We start from the raw sequence: 17,030 nt of genomic DNA, 5'->3' as shown, positions 1-17,030 counted from the left end.
AAAAAATCCTGTAATGGAACTGTTTGATGCTTTTCTTTAATATAAAGCATCCTTAAAATATCCCTTCCCCTCTCATTATCAATGTCTGTGGCCTATTTTCCTTATTTGGTTAAGGCATGGAGAAAATGCTGTTACGTCTATAGGTCTGATCTCTAAAAGTATTTCAGGTCACTGTTTTGTACCATAAGCCTAGGCTGAACCTCTAACCTGAAACAATATCCCTAGTATAATAACCAGTAAACCTCTTCTTCAAAGGGAATGCAGTGGTTAAAAGAGTAACCTTATTTGTACCATTCGTATCTGCAGTGAATATTTATTCATCATTTACGTGTCAGGTACAGTTCTAGGCATTGAAACTGCAGACAAATAAGACCCCATAAAATGTCCATTCTGGTAAGGAGAGATTGATAGTAATCAAGTAAAACGAACAAACATCATTTCAGATGTTGATCTGGGCTCTGAAGACACTGAAATCAGATAGTATAATAAAGAGTGACTGGGTTGTACAGAAACTCCTCTGAGGTGGTGACCCGTGAGCTGAGACCTTAATGCTGAGAACATCCAGACATGGAGGGAAAGCCTTCCATGCAGGGGAAAAAACGTATGCACAAGCCCTGAGGCAAGAGCAAAGTACGAGGAATAAAAGTAATAAGCCTGTGGCCTACGGGCATTAGATTCGGGGATGCACAAGTGTGACAAGATGGAAACAGTACCAACCTTGGAACCAGAACCTAGGGGTCCAAGTGTGAATCCCAACTTCTGTTTCCCCATCTCGTAAACAGGTTCCTGAATACCTACTGCACAGGGTTGCCGTGTGAGGCTGGTGTGAACACAAAACAACTATTCATCAAGAGCAGGGCCATTCACTTCTCTGAATGCTGCTAAACTGTTGGCCCAAGAAAACTGTGGTCTTTGCTTCACTTAATCCTGAAGCATCACGTCATCAAGAAACCCAGAGGTCCTTAGGTGACATCAGGGGACAGGCATGGAATAAGGGCAAAGGTGCTGGTTCCATAAATGCCAGCTTGGAAAGAATAATGAGAGCGGTGCTGTGTGGTGTAGCAAGTGCCCTGGATTCTGAAACAGGCTCTGTGTGACCTTGGAGGAAATTCTTTCCCTCTCTGGTCTCAGCTTCTTATTTATTAAAAAAAAAAGCAAGGTTGGACTAGCTGATCAGTAAGCTCCTTTTCAGGTCTGCACCAGGATTCTGGCCTAAGACGCTTTCTCAGGACAGAAGAGACAACACCCAGCCAGATGTGAACAGGCACAGGCAAGGCAGGAGAGAGGCACGGGCTGTTGGGTTTTGTCAAAGCCTGTTGGTTCCGGCAAGCGGCTTTTCACTGCAGGAGTCAGAATGACAAGGTTTTTTCATCAAGACAGCAGGCTGTTAACAGCAAGAATTAATGCTGCAAGTCACTTTCACAAGGCTCCTCCACCTGTGTGTGTGTGTGTGTGTGTGCGCGTGTGTGTTTTGGTGGGGGGGGATTGGTTATGTTTTCTCCTCCTTCCACCTCGCTGTATTATGCTGAAACGTTTCCCGCACTGGAAACAGTGTACAAAGGCTCCCGCCTTGGGATGAAACCCCCCTCAATACCTCGTGCATTGATTTGGAAGCAACAACTAAAACTGTATTCACATCGCAGCAGCCGAAGCCAACAAAAGAGCTACTGGACCCAGTGACGGAGCATTGTTTGCAGGGCTGAGCTGCTGCCTCTCCTCTAAGCCACATTAGAGACGTGAGTCTAGGCTTACAAATAAGAACGCTGAATCATCCCCAAGCCTTTGGTACAGTGTTTTCCTCAAGATTTTGTAATAAGCAATTTCAGAGAAAAACAGCCCAACAAGCCAGTGTTCTTTTCAGAAATATTAGCTAAAGCATATCCAGGGGCCAGAAAATAAGTGCTTGCTTCTCCCGCCTTCTTGTTCTCTCACCGCTGTGTGGCTGGCCTGCCTCTTTCTGAGACTAAGAGTTGAAGCTACCTGAGTCAACATTTTATTCTGCTACCACTGACATTTTAAAGTTGATAGATATCCTAGATTTGCTTTATCTACCTACCAATATGGCCCTAGAATATCTGCCATAAATAGTTTCTTTATGGAACCTACTGTCATCCTCTTTGTTACTCATGCCCTCTGCTTTTCCTCTTTCTCATTTTGGATCATAATAACCAGCCAAAAACCACTAAAATTCCACTAAGGAAACTGACAGAAAATGCAATTTTAAATATAGATTTGCATATCTAATTTGCATACGCAAAAATAAATGTATTATATGGGTACAATGACATGCATTTGTATAGCTGTATGTTCTGTGTACATTATATATGAATTAAATGTGTCTGAAACTCTTTGAAACATGGCATATGCGTGGATGAGGGTACGTATGTGTTTATATAGATTTTTTCTAGATCAGACATGGCAGTATGATATAGGGAAAACAGGCTTTTAGCCCAGTTACATGTAGATTGGAAAACATGGATTCCCACCTAAATTCATTCACTCTTTATTCAGCAAATTCTTATCACTGTCAAACACTGTCCTGGGTACTAGAGAAATAGTGGGAAATAGGACAGATTTGCTGTTGTTAAAAAAAGTATTTTAATTTAGACTCTTTCTACTTCCAAGAGGACTTGAGCAGATCTGTACCTATTAATAAAGTTAAACTACTTTAAGATAAAATAGGACCAAAAAATATCTGAAGAAAGCAGAAATAAAGGACATGTAAGTTGAGTGAATATTGAATACTTGGACAAAAAAAATTGACTAAGCTTTCTGATGGTCAAAGCAAATAAGAAAACACTGAAAAAAAAATTAATTTGCTGAAAAAAAACAAAACTCCTTTTCTTTAAACTAAAGTAGGAATTTATCATGTTTTCTTTAAATATAGTGACATCTTGAAGAATAACTCTAACCCTAAGGAAAGATAAAAATACGTTTCCAATGTTATACTTTAAAGGTAAAAATTAAAATTATGATTAATTTATAATCCAGTGAGAGCAGTTTTGATAGGGGCTCTGATAAAAAGTTAAAGAAGCTTTACTTTCCTGATATCTAATTCAAAGCAAGGAAGAGAAGCTACTGAATTTAACGTGACCGTTAAACAGTATGTCTTAAGCATTAGATCTCTTAAATGAGCTTTGGCCAAGTTGGTGTAATTACCCAGTTTATCTAATATGTACTCCTTAAGGCAGATATTTCATTTGATTAAAGCCAGAGCTCTAAATTTCAAATAGCAGTGCCATTGAGAGTAAGTTGACATTTACTGCTGAATATGAAAGGTCCTTCAGAGGACCCTTTAGTATTTCCATGTTTCAGAAACAGAGGTCATCCATTCCAATGCCCTAACCTGTTTGTGGCCCATCAAACACACATTGTATATCTGATTTAATTATTAAAGAAAAGGGCACACTGACCAGAAGTAAAGAAGGTCCATGTTAAAAATAAAACGTAAATGCCTCCCTTCCTGGAACTCCAATGCTGGTCCTCCTTGGATGATAAGACTCTCTTCCCAGGTGCCAAGGCCATATTGACTTGCTGTGTACATGCTGGTCTGTTGTTTTTTTTCTTGAAACCTTGAAAAAATGTATCCCTGACTCGTATAATGTTCTTTGTTCTGACGAGATCTAAAACTGTGCTGAAAAATATGCTTCTCAGGAGCAGTTTCTCAGAGTAATCTGGGAAGCTGTCTTGCAGGCTATAGTCTTCAGTTTGGCTCAGGTAAAACTCTTTTCTATTTTGATTATAGATTGTTTATTGATTATTTTCATTGACAGAGTAGACAAGCAATAAGTGGTAACATTATTTAAGCAGACAGTGGGCCGAAATTTTATACATAGGTTTTTGACCAACTTCCTTAGAGGTAACTGTACCTCCCATTTCTCAGGAAACCTCACCCTTTTTCATGAACCTCAGTCAATCTCTATTTTTACATAAAGGATAATTAAGAATCTTTATAGTCACACAAGAAACAGGACAAAATGAAAACTCCCAAACCCTAACACACTCTTCCCTCTCTGTTTTTCTGATTTTCTCAAAGCCACATGAAGGCTGTGTCAAACCTGACCTAGCAGGATTATTTTTTTTTCAGCTGCTTAAATGGGATTTTCATATGACCCAGGGGTTTACACATTAAGTAATAAGAGTGTCTCCATAGTAATGATGTTCGATAATAGATCCTAGAAAGATTCCTGCTTAGACCAGATGGCACGGCAACCCCTTGAAACTCATTTGAGGTACTGTTTTTATTTTTTATTGTTTAGGACTTAGGCAGTGGATCAGTCTTCGGGTTGACAGGATTGTCAAGTGAATTATTGTTCAGAGGCACCATTGAGGTGACAGTTTTTGCTATTAAATAATTCAGTTTATCTGAGAGCACTTATTACTCTACATAACATGCATGGATGGGAGACCGAAGACAGAAGCATCCCCCAAACTGACCTAGTCTCCATACTGGACTGGTAGACTCAGGAGACCACACCCACCCCACCTGTTTATTTAGCTGGTGTTGGTGTCTCTGATTTTAATCTATTGTGAAGTGTAGTGAGGGTGGACAGGCCAGTCACGTCTAAGATCCTGGCCTCCTGTTGAATGCCTGCTCTTCTTCTGTCAAGGATTCCACAGGGATTTCTGGGCTCCAGTTACCAAGCAGGAAGAAAACTAGAAATATTCGAATCATCCTCTCACTTCGTTTCTTTTTTTACAACGGAAGACTATCTTCCCATCCCTTTCCTTCTAGAAGAATAGATGTGAATTGCATGCTGCTATTGTGCTGAATATTTAATATAAGCAAGCCAGGAAAGTGGGCAGAGTGTATTTTTTTTTTCCATTGTTCAGAATCAGGTGGTCCGTGAAACATGATGCCATCGGGGCTGCTGTACAACTACAGCAGACATCCTCAGAGCTCCCAAAGTTCTGTACTGGCTGGTTTCTTAGAACTCACCTAGTCCACCCCTCTCATTTTACTGATGGTGACACTCATATTAGCAAAGATTAAATACTTTGTCAAGTTATGCAGTTGACAAGAGACAGAATCAAGACTACAAAAAGGCTTTTTTTTGGGCCACTTTTGAGTGTTCCTTCATTATGAGAAGTCCAACAGATATTATATCAGATATGCAAAATCGATGTCAAAAGTAAAAGAATTTGAGAAAAAGCCTTAATGCAGGATACTTAAAATGATCAGGTAGAAGAGAGGGCAGTGAGATAATGTTCTCGAAAGAATGTCACCAATTACTAGGTAGGAGAAGACTACAGGTGTACCTAGGGAAACAAACACTTCCCTCTGTTCTTTAGAGAATTGACTGGCACCTTCCCTGAAGGAAACATGAGCTGGGCTTAAGGAGATTTAACAAATATTAAGGGGAAAAAAAACCCTTCATATTTCAATCTGCAGCTCAGTTATGCAAATGAATAAAGATACAGGCCATATAAGGTGCCTGTCTCTGTGCCTGTGTTTTGTGTATCTGCATGTATGCACACATATGTTTATGTATGTGTGTCTCTGTGAGTTCGTGTGTTTGAACACACACATACATGTCTGTGTGCATCTGCGTACGTATGTATACAGGTGTTCTGTGTGTGTGTGTGTGCACGTGTGTGTGTACTCAGGACTCAGGCACAGCGAGTGAGTGCACTTTTCACACAGAAGAGAATCCCAGGCTGATATGTACCCCAGCGCTGACATTTACCAGCTTTGGCATCTTGAGCAAGTCACATTGTTTTTCTGAATCTCACTTTCCTTATCTATCAAATGGCATGTGTAATACTACAAAACAAAAAGGTCAACCAGTGTTTTTAGTAACCTAGCCTTTTTAGTAATTAAACTGAATTGACTGCCTTTCCACAAAGTTTGGTTATATTTTATCGTAGAATATTCAAGAAGTTTGCCTCTCAAATAACCAACTGCGCTATCCCAATGCACAGTCCTTGTGAAAATACGTGTTGCCTTGATCAATCCTTATAGCAACTCCATGAGTGAGGAACAGTTTTCTCCACTTTACACACGAGGGGACTGAGATTTAGAGGGGAAGGAATCTGCCTAGAGTCACCCAGGGAGTATTTGGAGGTCTGGGACACAAATCCACATCTTACTCCAAAGCCAGGCTTGTCACCACTCTGTTCTTCACCTCACCACCACCCAAGGCTGCTGGGAAGAACAACAATGTGCTGCCTGTGGAACTGGCACTGGCATCCTGGTTCTCTTTACCCCAGCTAACCTTTGCCCTCTTCCCCGAAACATCTGTTTCTCCCTCGTAGCCCAGCTGGTCCACAGTTTCTTAAAGCCAACCCTCCATTCTGCCCTAGCCGAGACACTAGAAAGATGGCGGCACTGGGGGAAATTCAAACCAGACACACAGTGAGTGCTGGCTTCCCTTGGAAATACATCGGCTGGCACATCTTAAAGCACCTGATGGTACTAGACTTGCCTTGTAAATTTCTGACAGGCATTTCACTGCTGCAGGCTACTGCTCCTGGTATTCTACCCAGGGAAAGATAGAAGGAGAACTGCCAGGACATGACTATATAATCCCTTCCTAATCCTTTGAGTCTCCTAAGTCCTTTAACTCTTCAAATATTGAACTGTAAGAACTTGGTTTACAGAAACATTATGGTCATAGGAGGCCCAGGGACTGAGCTATGAAATTCAGAGAAGACAGGAGGACCAAAAGACAGCCAGGGGGTTACCTTGAAATTAGCTTAAATATAATCAGTGGGAAACAGAAGCAAAATCCTATTTATAAAATTATTACTTTTGTTTAGCAAGATAGATTGTCTCAATTTTGCACAGAAAATTGCACAGGAAAAAGCCTCTCAGTAGAGCCATTTAAAAGCAATTTAACATTTTTAATAAGGCAACTCTTTCTGATTCTCAACTATTTAGCCATGAAATCTTAAAATCCAATGAAAGCCTGTTTTCAAGAAATACTGCTTTACATATTGTATTGTCTATTTAACAACCCAAGCATAGTAACATTCTTTAGAGATTTAAATTTAATCATAATGACAACAACTAAGCTTCCTAACTGCCTTTCATGTAATTTAATGGCTATAAGCTATGGGTTTGCTTTTCTGATATTTTGTCTCAAAATGGTAAAGAAGATGAATTTTACCCAGCAGCCTGCAAATTTCTGAGCCATCTTGTCTTGTTCCCAAGCAGTCACTTAGAAACATAAAACAGAATATATTGCATGATAAATAAGAACCTTCGAGAGGTTTGGCATTTCATTCATGAACCGTTCTTCAAAGGATCTGAGTGGGAGTTATTCCCCTCATGTAAGTGCTGAAACCATGGCACCAGGAGAGGTGACAAGGCCAGTGTCACTCCATGAGCCAGACGGGAGGAGCAATTTTCCTCACTTGGAAATTTCTCTCTCTTAAGGGCAGTGGACAGCACATTGGACTAGTATTTGGTAGATCAGGGCTCTGGGCTACCTTCCAAAGGCAAGTTGCCTTGCTGAGGCTCAGATTCTTCCTCCAGAAGGTCAGGATGATCATAATACTGACCTTATGAGATTTCGAGAGGATATGATTCAACATAAGAAAGTGCTGGCCAACCAAAATCTTCCCCTTTAAGGTAAGAAAGTCTTATAGCATCTTTAGAGTTGTTTCTCTGTATACCTATTCTAACGAGGAGCAAATACACAACTTTGTTTGCAGCATAATCACTCCTGCTGTTTAAAACCACCCTTTTCCATTGCCATAGACTGGCCATAAAATGTTTACCTTGGTCCCTGAAAGTTGCAAAAATGTGTGAATGAACCAACACAAACCACTCCATGGCTAGAAAAGCAAATTCAGCATCGACATGTCTGTGGATGGTGTCTTTTTGGCTACCATCCAATGCAGCCTCTATGCACACCTCCTGTCTCCCTCCATGGCTTTGTTGTTCTCCATGACTAGCTCACCATCGTACAGACACCTTATTTGACTTCTTGCTTATTTTACTTATTTGCTGTCTCCTGCAATTAGATGGTAAGCTTCATGCAGGCTTATTTGTCTTTTTCATTCACTGTCATATCCTTCCCAGCAAGAACAATGAATGACTGACATACAGAAAAATGACTGAATGAGGTCCAGCTTGTGACCATCATACAAATACTCATATATCTGCAGTCAAAGGAAACCTGGAAACTATTAGAAATGGTCTGTTAAGGCTTATGCTGCTTTTAATGTTTCAATTCTAGTATGTCAAGGCCCATAAAATAATTGGGTTCTTTTTTAATGTTTTCTACCACTGGCCTTGTCAACAGTTTCTTATTCAAGTTACCTTTGTCCCTTTAGTTTTTATTCTCTCTACGAAGAAGGAATATAGCTCACGCCTCAGGTATTAATCTTAGATTTATAGAAAAAAATACAAGCCATAATAAGGGAGTACTATAGACTGAATATTTGTGTCCCTTCCAAATTCATATGTTGAAACCTAATTCTCAATATGATGGTATATAGAGGTGGGGCCTTTGGAAGATGATTAGATCATGAGGGCCAAGTCCTCAGCAATGGGATCAATGCCCTTATAAAAGAGACCCTGGGGAGCTCCCTCCTCCCTTCTCCTACGTGGGGGCAGAGTGAGAAGATTATGAACCAGGAAGCAGGGTCTCACCAGGCACCAAATCTACCAGGGCCTTCGTCTTGGACTTCCAGCCTCTAGAACTGCCAGAAATAAGTTTCTGTAGTTTACAATTCACCCAGTCTATGGTATTTTGTCATAGCAGTCCAAAAGGACTAAGACAGGGAGTCCCCACCTCCATTAGAACTTATGTGTACATTTCAAATCTAGTCCCCTAAGCAATTACTCATCATTCACTGTTCATAAATTTCCACTGTATACTCTATTGCAAGAAACCAACGTGTGATTATTAACAGCACTAATAATAAACAGGCACAAACATTTTTTTTATCACCCTCTGTTCCCACAGTACTTGGGAGATCTGTCAAATTATTCTGTGGCAGATTGGAAAGAGGGAGTTGTGTGAGAAGTCATGACCCAACCGCGAGTGATGCTGTTTCCATAGTTTACAGTCTGGGAATCACTAGTTAGAAAATTCTAGTTTTATTCATTAGCTGCAAGAGTAGAAAATGAGCCTGAGAGGATCTTTAAAGAGAAAGAACCAGTGGACATGAAACAGAAGAATTGAAAACCAGAAAATCCCATGAGGGTGTTGCTTTCCTGAATCGTTGAAAGGGGCTTTCCTCCGCCTTTTTACAATCACACAGAGAGTGGACAGGGTTTGGTGACACAGGAAAGGGATACTTCTTTCTGAATTTAATTTCCTCAGGTGTCTGGCTCCTTGAGTTTGCAACACTCTTCATTTTATAGGATCTTCCTAAATAAAACTCTGCACTTTGCTTGTATAGGAAGAAACAGAATGTGATTCTAGTTTTACTTCCAGAGCCCGTGCAAACACTTATTTGTTAGATGTTGTTGAAGAGAGTGAAAAATGATGCAGATGATTGTGGTGAAGTGTCTTAACGTCACCCTGTCCCACCTATGATTTTTTTCTTTTTGCGGTATGCGGGCCTCTCACTGCTGTGGCCTCTCCCGCTGCGGAGCACAGGCTCCGGACATGCAGGCTCAGCGGCCATGGCTCACGGGCCAAGCCACTCCGCGGCATGTGGGATCTTCCCGACTAAGGGCACGAACCCGTGTCCCCTGCATCGGCAGGCAGACTATCAACCACTGCGCCACCAGGGAAGCCCCCACCTATGATTTTGATGGTCTCTTTCTGACCTGCACTTGGTCATTTCTCCTGCTCTCAGGGAATTTTCCAGATAAAACCCTGTGATTGGCTATCCATGAGTAAGAGACACAGTAGGCTTTAAATTTATCTTGTCTATTTCCAGAGAGAAAGACGCAGTGTAGACAGAGAAGGATGCCCTGTGTGAAGACATTTGCTTCATCTTAGAAAGTCTAAATTCATCCCCCAAATGTGCATATACATTACAAACACATTCATTTCTCTTTTAATTTTATCATGGAGAGTCTTGGGTGCTTTGACCTAGACCAAGTGGTGACAGCAGGAAAAGTAAGCTTGGGACATTATCATTTATAATATGCAGAGAAGAGCACTCACCAGCACTGACAGTGATCGCTTCGATAAACTGCTCTCTCCAGCTGTTTGTCCCAACCACGAGGGCTAGGTTTGTCTTCTTAATAAGTTTGTCCACGGTACTCTAGAGAGATTGAAAAGAATCAGAAAATAATTGCCGGGTTGATTAAGGCCTCGGGAAATCTCAGACCTTGACGATTTGGAAACCCCAGAGTTATCTAAAGGATAGCAGATGTTCGGCTCAGAGCAACAGTATTGACATCAAACACTGCTATGATTATGCAAACAAGCATAGTCCTTTCTTGGAAACATCCTGAAATGGAAACTTCTTCACAGCGAATACAAGCCTCCTTCACTGCCTAATAGCCAAGGAAGAATAGCCTCACCGGTTACAACTGAGGATGTTGCAAAAGCCCATCCCTTCCCCTCGGACACTTCATGAACTTGCTTCTCGCCTGGCTTCATCTAGAGTATGTGTCTGCAATTGAATTAACCTATGCCCTGCTCAGCACTACCTATCGGTGGGTAACTGGAAGTGGCAGAGAGATTACGAAACTAAAACCTGTTCTTACTATACTTTTGTTGATCAATGAAATGCAGCCAGACAGCAAAGCTTCAAGACTGCTGCTGTATGATCATTAATAAATGGATTTTTCTTTGGCTACTGGTTTTGTCAGCCTGGTGGCTGATAGAGAATTCATCTCACCTGACTCCTGCTGCAAACAAGAAAAGACCAAAAAAGGTCACTTTGTATGGTTCAGGGCAAACTGCAATGACCTTGCACTGAATTTCCCCCTGCTTTACTAGCTCTGAGCCTCTTATTTTTCTTTTTCTTTAAGACCTTGTTTAGGCACTTGCTTCTGTACAATTAGCACTCTTAGCTTTCTAAATGAATGTCAGTTCATGGAACAGCAGAAGCAGCCAAGCGTTCACAAGAAAACTAAGTAAGCAGATGCACCCAAAGCGCTACCACAAATCACAGCAATTACAGGGAGAAGGGTCACTTCCGGGATGTGAAGCTGTTCTTCTCGGAGAGATTACCACACCGACTCGTCCACAACACGCCCCACCCTTACTGCCAGAGCATCCTCGAATTCCCACTTATTGCAAAGAGTCAGAAAACACGTATTATTTGTCTTAAGTCAAAATCTGTACATGTTTAGTGCAGTGTCCCTGAATTGACTAAGGTTCGAGAGAGAGAGCGTGTGATTAGCTAACCGGGAGGAAGGAAAATGTGATCCCAGGGGCCCGTGCAGAAGGCCAAAGCTACATCAGAATGTCAAGTGTGTTAGTTCAACCGTCATTGCAACTGACTTGAAACATTGAGATGATAATAAACATGAAAGGGCCCATCTCCAACTGGCCCACTCTGTATTTTCAACATCCTCCTTTGCTAGATTGTTTGTCCTTATGGTGGTGACCTTTCGGCCTCTAGCTTTGTGTCTAGAACTGCTAGTGCCACTGATAATAGCTGTAACCATCAGGGCTCTTGGCCACCATAGCCAGAGGCACATGACAAGCATCTGACTTTTCTCTGGACTTGGCCAATCTCATCAAGCACTCTGAGTGTCTCGGTTGATGCCAATTCAAAGTTCTGTGTAGAATGTAACAAGAAATAACCTTGACTTTTCCTAAACGTGATGGAAACTTGGGGCAGGTCTCTCCAAAGAAGCCCTCTTTACTCTAAAGCCAAGGCAGAGAATCCCACTTACTGGGGGATAAATAATTGAAGAGTGAAACTGCTCTAACAGTTAAACACAGACTCGCCTCAGAAAATCTCTCTGAAGAACAAAGTTTTAAGACAAACTAGACTTAAAATGTATATTATAAAATGTATATATGTATATATATGTATATATAATGTATATATATAAAACCTGGGGTAGATTGTAAACTTTAGTTCATGTTAAGCCTGGCAGACTATGAGATAGCCTGGGCTCTTCCCTGGACTTAATTTACATATGTGTCCTCTCTTGACCTATAGGAGGAGAGGAGTGAATAGAAGGGGACCTATAGGAGGAGAGGAGGAACTTAAAATTTGATTCTTGCACTTTGCCATGGACCCTGACCTGGAGGTTTCCTATATGTCAGTCATTAGCTCTTCACGGTGCTAGTCTGTAGCAACAGTTTTAACCTCACTCTCAGCCATGGGTGTTAGGAAAGTCCAGCCCTTGGTCACAGTGTAGTAAACAAGAACCCAGTGGGCAAAGCAGACTCGGACATTGTGAGGTATTAGCCAGATTTGGGTCTTTAGTGCAGTTCTGAGGGCTTTGAACAATTTCGTTAAAATGGCTATGGTCTAGAAAAAATTTCCTAAACAAATATTACGATATCAACATTGATGCTTGAGGGCACTTCAGAAACATGCCCCAAGGCACCCTTCAGTGTTACCAGTAACTGTCCTGATGAACTTTGAGCAGATGGGAGCAAACAGTCTATGGAAGATATTCCAGGAAGATAAGTACCCCAAACAACTGGACTTATGGAGAGAGACTCGGTTGACTTTCAAATGCTCGGGTCATTGCAGTGGTTACCAGAGAGAGCTTTGGACACAAGAAAACTTTTATGCCTAGAAGACTGTGCCCTGCCATACCCTTCCTACAGGAAGTGACCATGATTTCTCTTCCTGGTCATGGGTGCATGGAAGGGAAGTGCTCGGGGTGGTCCCGTAAGGAAGAGGGCCTACAATCATTCCCCATGAGAGTCCTGGGAGGGGTGGGGGACAAGCGTTTAGAGAAAATGCTAAGCTGTAGAATCTCTGTTGTCGCAAGTGGCATCACGCCCTCTGGTTCCAGGTGAAAAGAGGGTGCATGACGAAGAGTGAAGATGGAGACGGGAACAGATTGGTCCACAGAAACGGACAGTCTCAGATATCCGTGCCTCAGGAATCTCAGGGAACTTGTGCGTATACCAGTCAAGTGTGTGCAGCGAGCCAGGTTCTGGATGAAACACCAGGTGGGCTCTGATGGTCGGGGTCTGCCTAGAAAGCACTAGTCCCACTGTCTGCCCTGCTCTTTCTTTCTGTGGGAATGAATGAGAGGAGTTAACACATACATCCACAGTGGCCTGAAGGGGAAAGTTTAATTGCGTTTTTTATCTTTCAAATGCCACTTTAATTTGCAAAGACATTCTTCTTTCCACCTGTCGCCTCTCAGGCACCTTCATTTGTGAACTAAATTAGAAAAATACTGAACGGGCCCAGCAAAAGGCAAAGAAGCCACTACTGTGAAAACTCCAGATATGATCCTGAGGCTTTTAGGTTGGTGACCTGATTCTCCCTTTGGGAATTTTCATTCTGGTTTTCCAAACAGGAGCAGAATCTGCTTTAAAAAAAATAAGTGGGGAAAATGCTGCTGCACTCTGGCTTGTAGTTCTGGAAAACCAGAGAGAGGCTGCTCCTTTTCATGTCCCACTACAGAACGCAGGTGCGGCTCTGCCGGGGGCTTCTAGGTGTGAGGACCACGTGAGTGAAAAGGGATGGGAGCTGGGGCAGGGGCCGAGGGAGCAGCTAAGAGTGGTCTAAAGGTTCATTTCAAAGTCCTAAGCTCACCCTAAGGCCCATCTGCTTACCTTCTGAAAAATGACTTTCCTCATCTAGAGAACTGGAAATCCAATTTTATCAGCCCAGTTATAAACTCTCCATTTACAGGCACTCTGCCTTCAGTTTGTTGATGGTGCTCAAGTGTCCTAGGACCTTAAGAAGGTGACTACATAATATACGAGAGCTTGTCAATGGCATGTTCCACAGGGAAAGCTTACCATCCTTCCTCCAAAACAAGAGCCTCATTTTCAGCAGTGTCAAGGCTTTGCTTCTACTAGATTGATTAGCTTTTTCAAACAAAGCATGGTTTCTTCCACACGTAACAGTCTCTTGGAATCCATCTTTGCCTCTTCCTTGCTATCCAAAGCCCTCCCTTTAGGGCACCTCTGACCTTGCACAGTGAATGTGTGCCACCCACCAGACCCTGGTTCTGACACTGTTTAGTTTACAGGATCTCTTGCTTCCCTACCAACTTGCGAATCCCATTTCTGCTCTAAAGGACTCTCCATCCATGAGCCAGTCCCTGAAATTACATCTGCCTCTCGTACAGCATAGACCGACGCTATGAACCGTCTTGGTGCAGAGATGGGCCTGGTCTCCCTGGTGGGCAATGCTGGTGCACGTACCTTGAACTCATAGGATTCTTCAATGATCACTTCCAGCCTGGTGTGCTCTCCCAGAATGGGACGCCCCATTTCTGCAATGCGCCTCTCCTCCTCCTCTTTGCTGGTCAGCGGCTGCTTGTCATCACATTCCTCTGTGAAAGGGAAGGGCGAGAGAGTGAGAATGGATTCAAATTTATTTGGAAATCCCTGAATCCTGCTACAAGGAAACCAAGAAGGAAGGAAGCCCTGATGACCTACTGAAAGTCCCTGGGGTGGTGCCGTAAGGCTGGAGGGGAGAATTGGACAGACGCTTGTTGTGTGGGGCAGTGACCACTGTGACAGCAAGTGATCATAATATCCCACAACCTAAGCACCTGCCAAAGGGCAGATCAGGAAAAGCAACTTATAGGGCCATATCACTGGTAAAGACTCTGTCAACATGTTGTCTGCGTTGAGGGAATCACCCAGCTGTCCCCTGGGACACTGGCTCACCTGGCTGTCTGTACACATCCTTTTAGCACATGACCAAGAGGAAACACAATTAAAGTTCCAGAGCGACTCAAGGAATATAAGACTCTGGCCTCCTCCTCTCCACTTGCTAGAGGCAAAGAAAATGCCCCAGGGCCAAAGAGATGATAGATGGGAAATTCTGATCTTAGCCTCTCACTTGCCAAGAGCCCCTGCTGCAAGTTAAGAACAAAACATCCACGAATTCCACGGTTCAGTAAGATGCCTGCGCTCCAGAGCTGCCTCTCTCTGGTGCAAAGCTGAGATGGGGTGGGAGGACCCTGACCATGTTAACGTTAAAGGAAACAGGGAGAGCGAGGGTGAGGCCTTTGGGAAGTTAATACTTACTCACCATAGGGGCATGATTATTTCCGGAACCACCATGTAGCTTACAATCCAGGAGAGGCTAGTGGGTGCTCAGAAAATGCTAATGGACTTGAGAGTCCATTAATGAGGGGAAGCTCACAGTTGGGTCCTCTCTGTGTGAAGGTCATTAGGATAAATCCCAGACTGAAAAGGCCACGCACGTGTGAAGCACAAACACTACTCCTGTAACCACTCAGCCTCCTGTCCTGCAGGCTCAGGATGCTGGAACAAGACAGGTCACTCCCCCTCACAGTCAAGCTGAATGGACCTCATCTCCAAGGAAGTAGTCTTGGTGGTATAGAAAGACCACAGCCCTGACACCCTTGCTTCTAGAACCTTCCAGGCAAACTGCCTGCAACGGGAGTCTGTTGACTGAGGAGAGATGAGGAAGGGAGGGACTTCTAGCCCAGACTCCTTGCCTTTTGCATTTAGGCATCAGCTATTGCAGGAGTCCACATCTCCCATCCCATCCCACCCATACATGGCTTCCCTCTGCTGAGGGACCCTGCCTTGGTGGCTTTATCTGATGCTCTAGCAAATGATGCAGAAGACTAGTTCTTAGGCCAGTTGTTGATTACTGGGCCTTGGCGGCTTCATTTGATGCTCTAGCAAATGATGCAGAAGACTAGTTCCTAGGCCAGTTGTTGATTACTGGGCCTTGGCGGCTTCATTTGATGCCCTAGCAAATGATGCAGAAGACTAGTTCCTAGGCCAGTTGTTGATTACTGGGCCTTGGCGGCTTCATTTGATGCTCTAGCAAATGATGCAGAAGACTAGTTCCTAGGCCAGTTGTTGATTACTGAGCCATGGAGCAGTTGGGCTAGAGGCACTGCTAGCATTTTACATACCAGGTGTCAAAACCAAGCAAAAGGCAAAAGCAGAAGGTAGCATATCAAAGAATTCTTTATTATGTATTCGATAGTGTCCTCCTAAAAGTATATTTCAGAATCTGCTTTCCTATCCCCAGTAATTACAGGGCCCCAAAGAAATTAGAAGACTAAAAATAAGAGATTTTGGACTAGCCAAAATCTGCTAAGTGTTAGCAGATGCAGAAGAGAGGTGCAAGTAGATTACTTTTAATGGTAAAAGTTATAATATTTCTTACAGTAGGCTTGGGAAGTTATGACCCATGGGAAGGCAAAGGTTTTGGATTGGTGTCCCCATGATTTTCCCTTGAAATGAAGTGTGTAGAGTCAAGGGGGTGAGCTAAGGTATGTGAAGTCCCATTTGTCCAATGTTCAAATCAATCATATATTTTTTTTTTTTTTTTTTTTTTTTGCGGTACACGACGCGCAGGCTCAGCGGCCATGGCTCACGGGCCCAGCCGCTCCGCGGCATGTGGGATCTTCCCGGACCGGGGCACGAACCTGTGTCCCCTGTATCGGAAGGCGGACTCTCAACCACTGCGCCACCAGGGAAGCCCTCAATCATATTTTGATTCCCACTGCTTTCTGATCTTAAGCCCAGGAAAATGTTATTAGAGTTTTCATAGGAGCAGGTTATATTAGTGTCTTTGTTCCTAAAGACTGAACATGGATATTTTGGAGACTTAGTCAAATAAGAATTATTTTTCCAGAAGAAAAACTATTACAACTTAGATTTTAATTTGAATTACAAAGCCATTTGGGGGAGGATATTTATTATGTCCCCTTTTAATAGTTTACTTATAAATGGGAAGTTGCTTTTAATGGGAGTCAAGTCAATTTAGGTAAAAAAAAAATAGAGACATTATGAAAGAAAGGTGATGCGGTGGCATTGTTGAAAGCCGCATTTCACAAAATGAAAGGATTTGGAACATGGGATTAAATGAATGGACACGGTAGTAAATGAAATCAAATCACATAGTGAGTGAAAAGGTTATTAATCGTCCTTTAGTCCTTCTGATGAAGACGTCTGGTGCTGTCAGGTCTGGAACTAGTTCTCGACATTAGGGTTTCTACCATTTACGAAAGAGAAAACAGGGCT

At 42.7% G+C, this 17,030-nt stretch overlaps 1 protein-coding gene across 3 annotated transcripts in view; it reads right to left on the bottom strand.

Annotated features, from left to right (window-relative positions):
• The window catches only part of SLC8A1 (solute carrier family 8 member A1), a 346,526-nt gene that overhangs the window by 52,886 nt on the left and 276,610 nt on the right, over positions 1–17,030 (bottom strand). For 2 of the 3 annotated variants that reach the window (XM_081253598.1, XM_081253597.1), the window contains exons 5-6: positions 14,214–14,344; positions 10,071–10,170 (exon numbers count right to left, since the gene is read on the bottom strand). In XM_081253598.1, the coding sequence (XP_081109724.1) occupies positions 10,071–10,170; positions 14,214–14,344 (231 nt within the window). Of the gene's footprint in view, positions 1–10,070; positions 10,171–14,213; positions 14,400–17,030 lie in introns of all 3 variants that reach the window. The other variant, XM_081253599.1, reaches the window with a different exon arrangement.

This window comes from Mesoplodon bidens (assembly GCF_964165515.1).
Source record: "Mesoplodon bidens genome assembly, chromosome: 14".
NCBI classification, from domain to species: Eukaryota; Metazoa; Chordata; class Mammalia; order Artiodactyla; family Ziphiidae; genus Mesoplodon; species Mesoplodon bidens.
The sequence above is the reverse complement of the archived record's forward strand: the minus strand, read 5'-3'. Positions and strand labels throughout refer to the sequence as shown.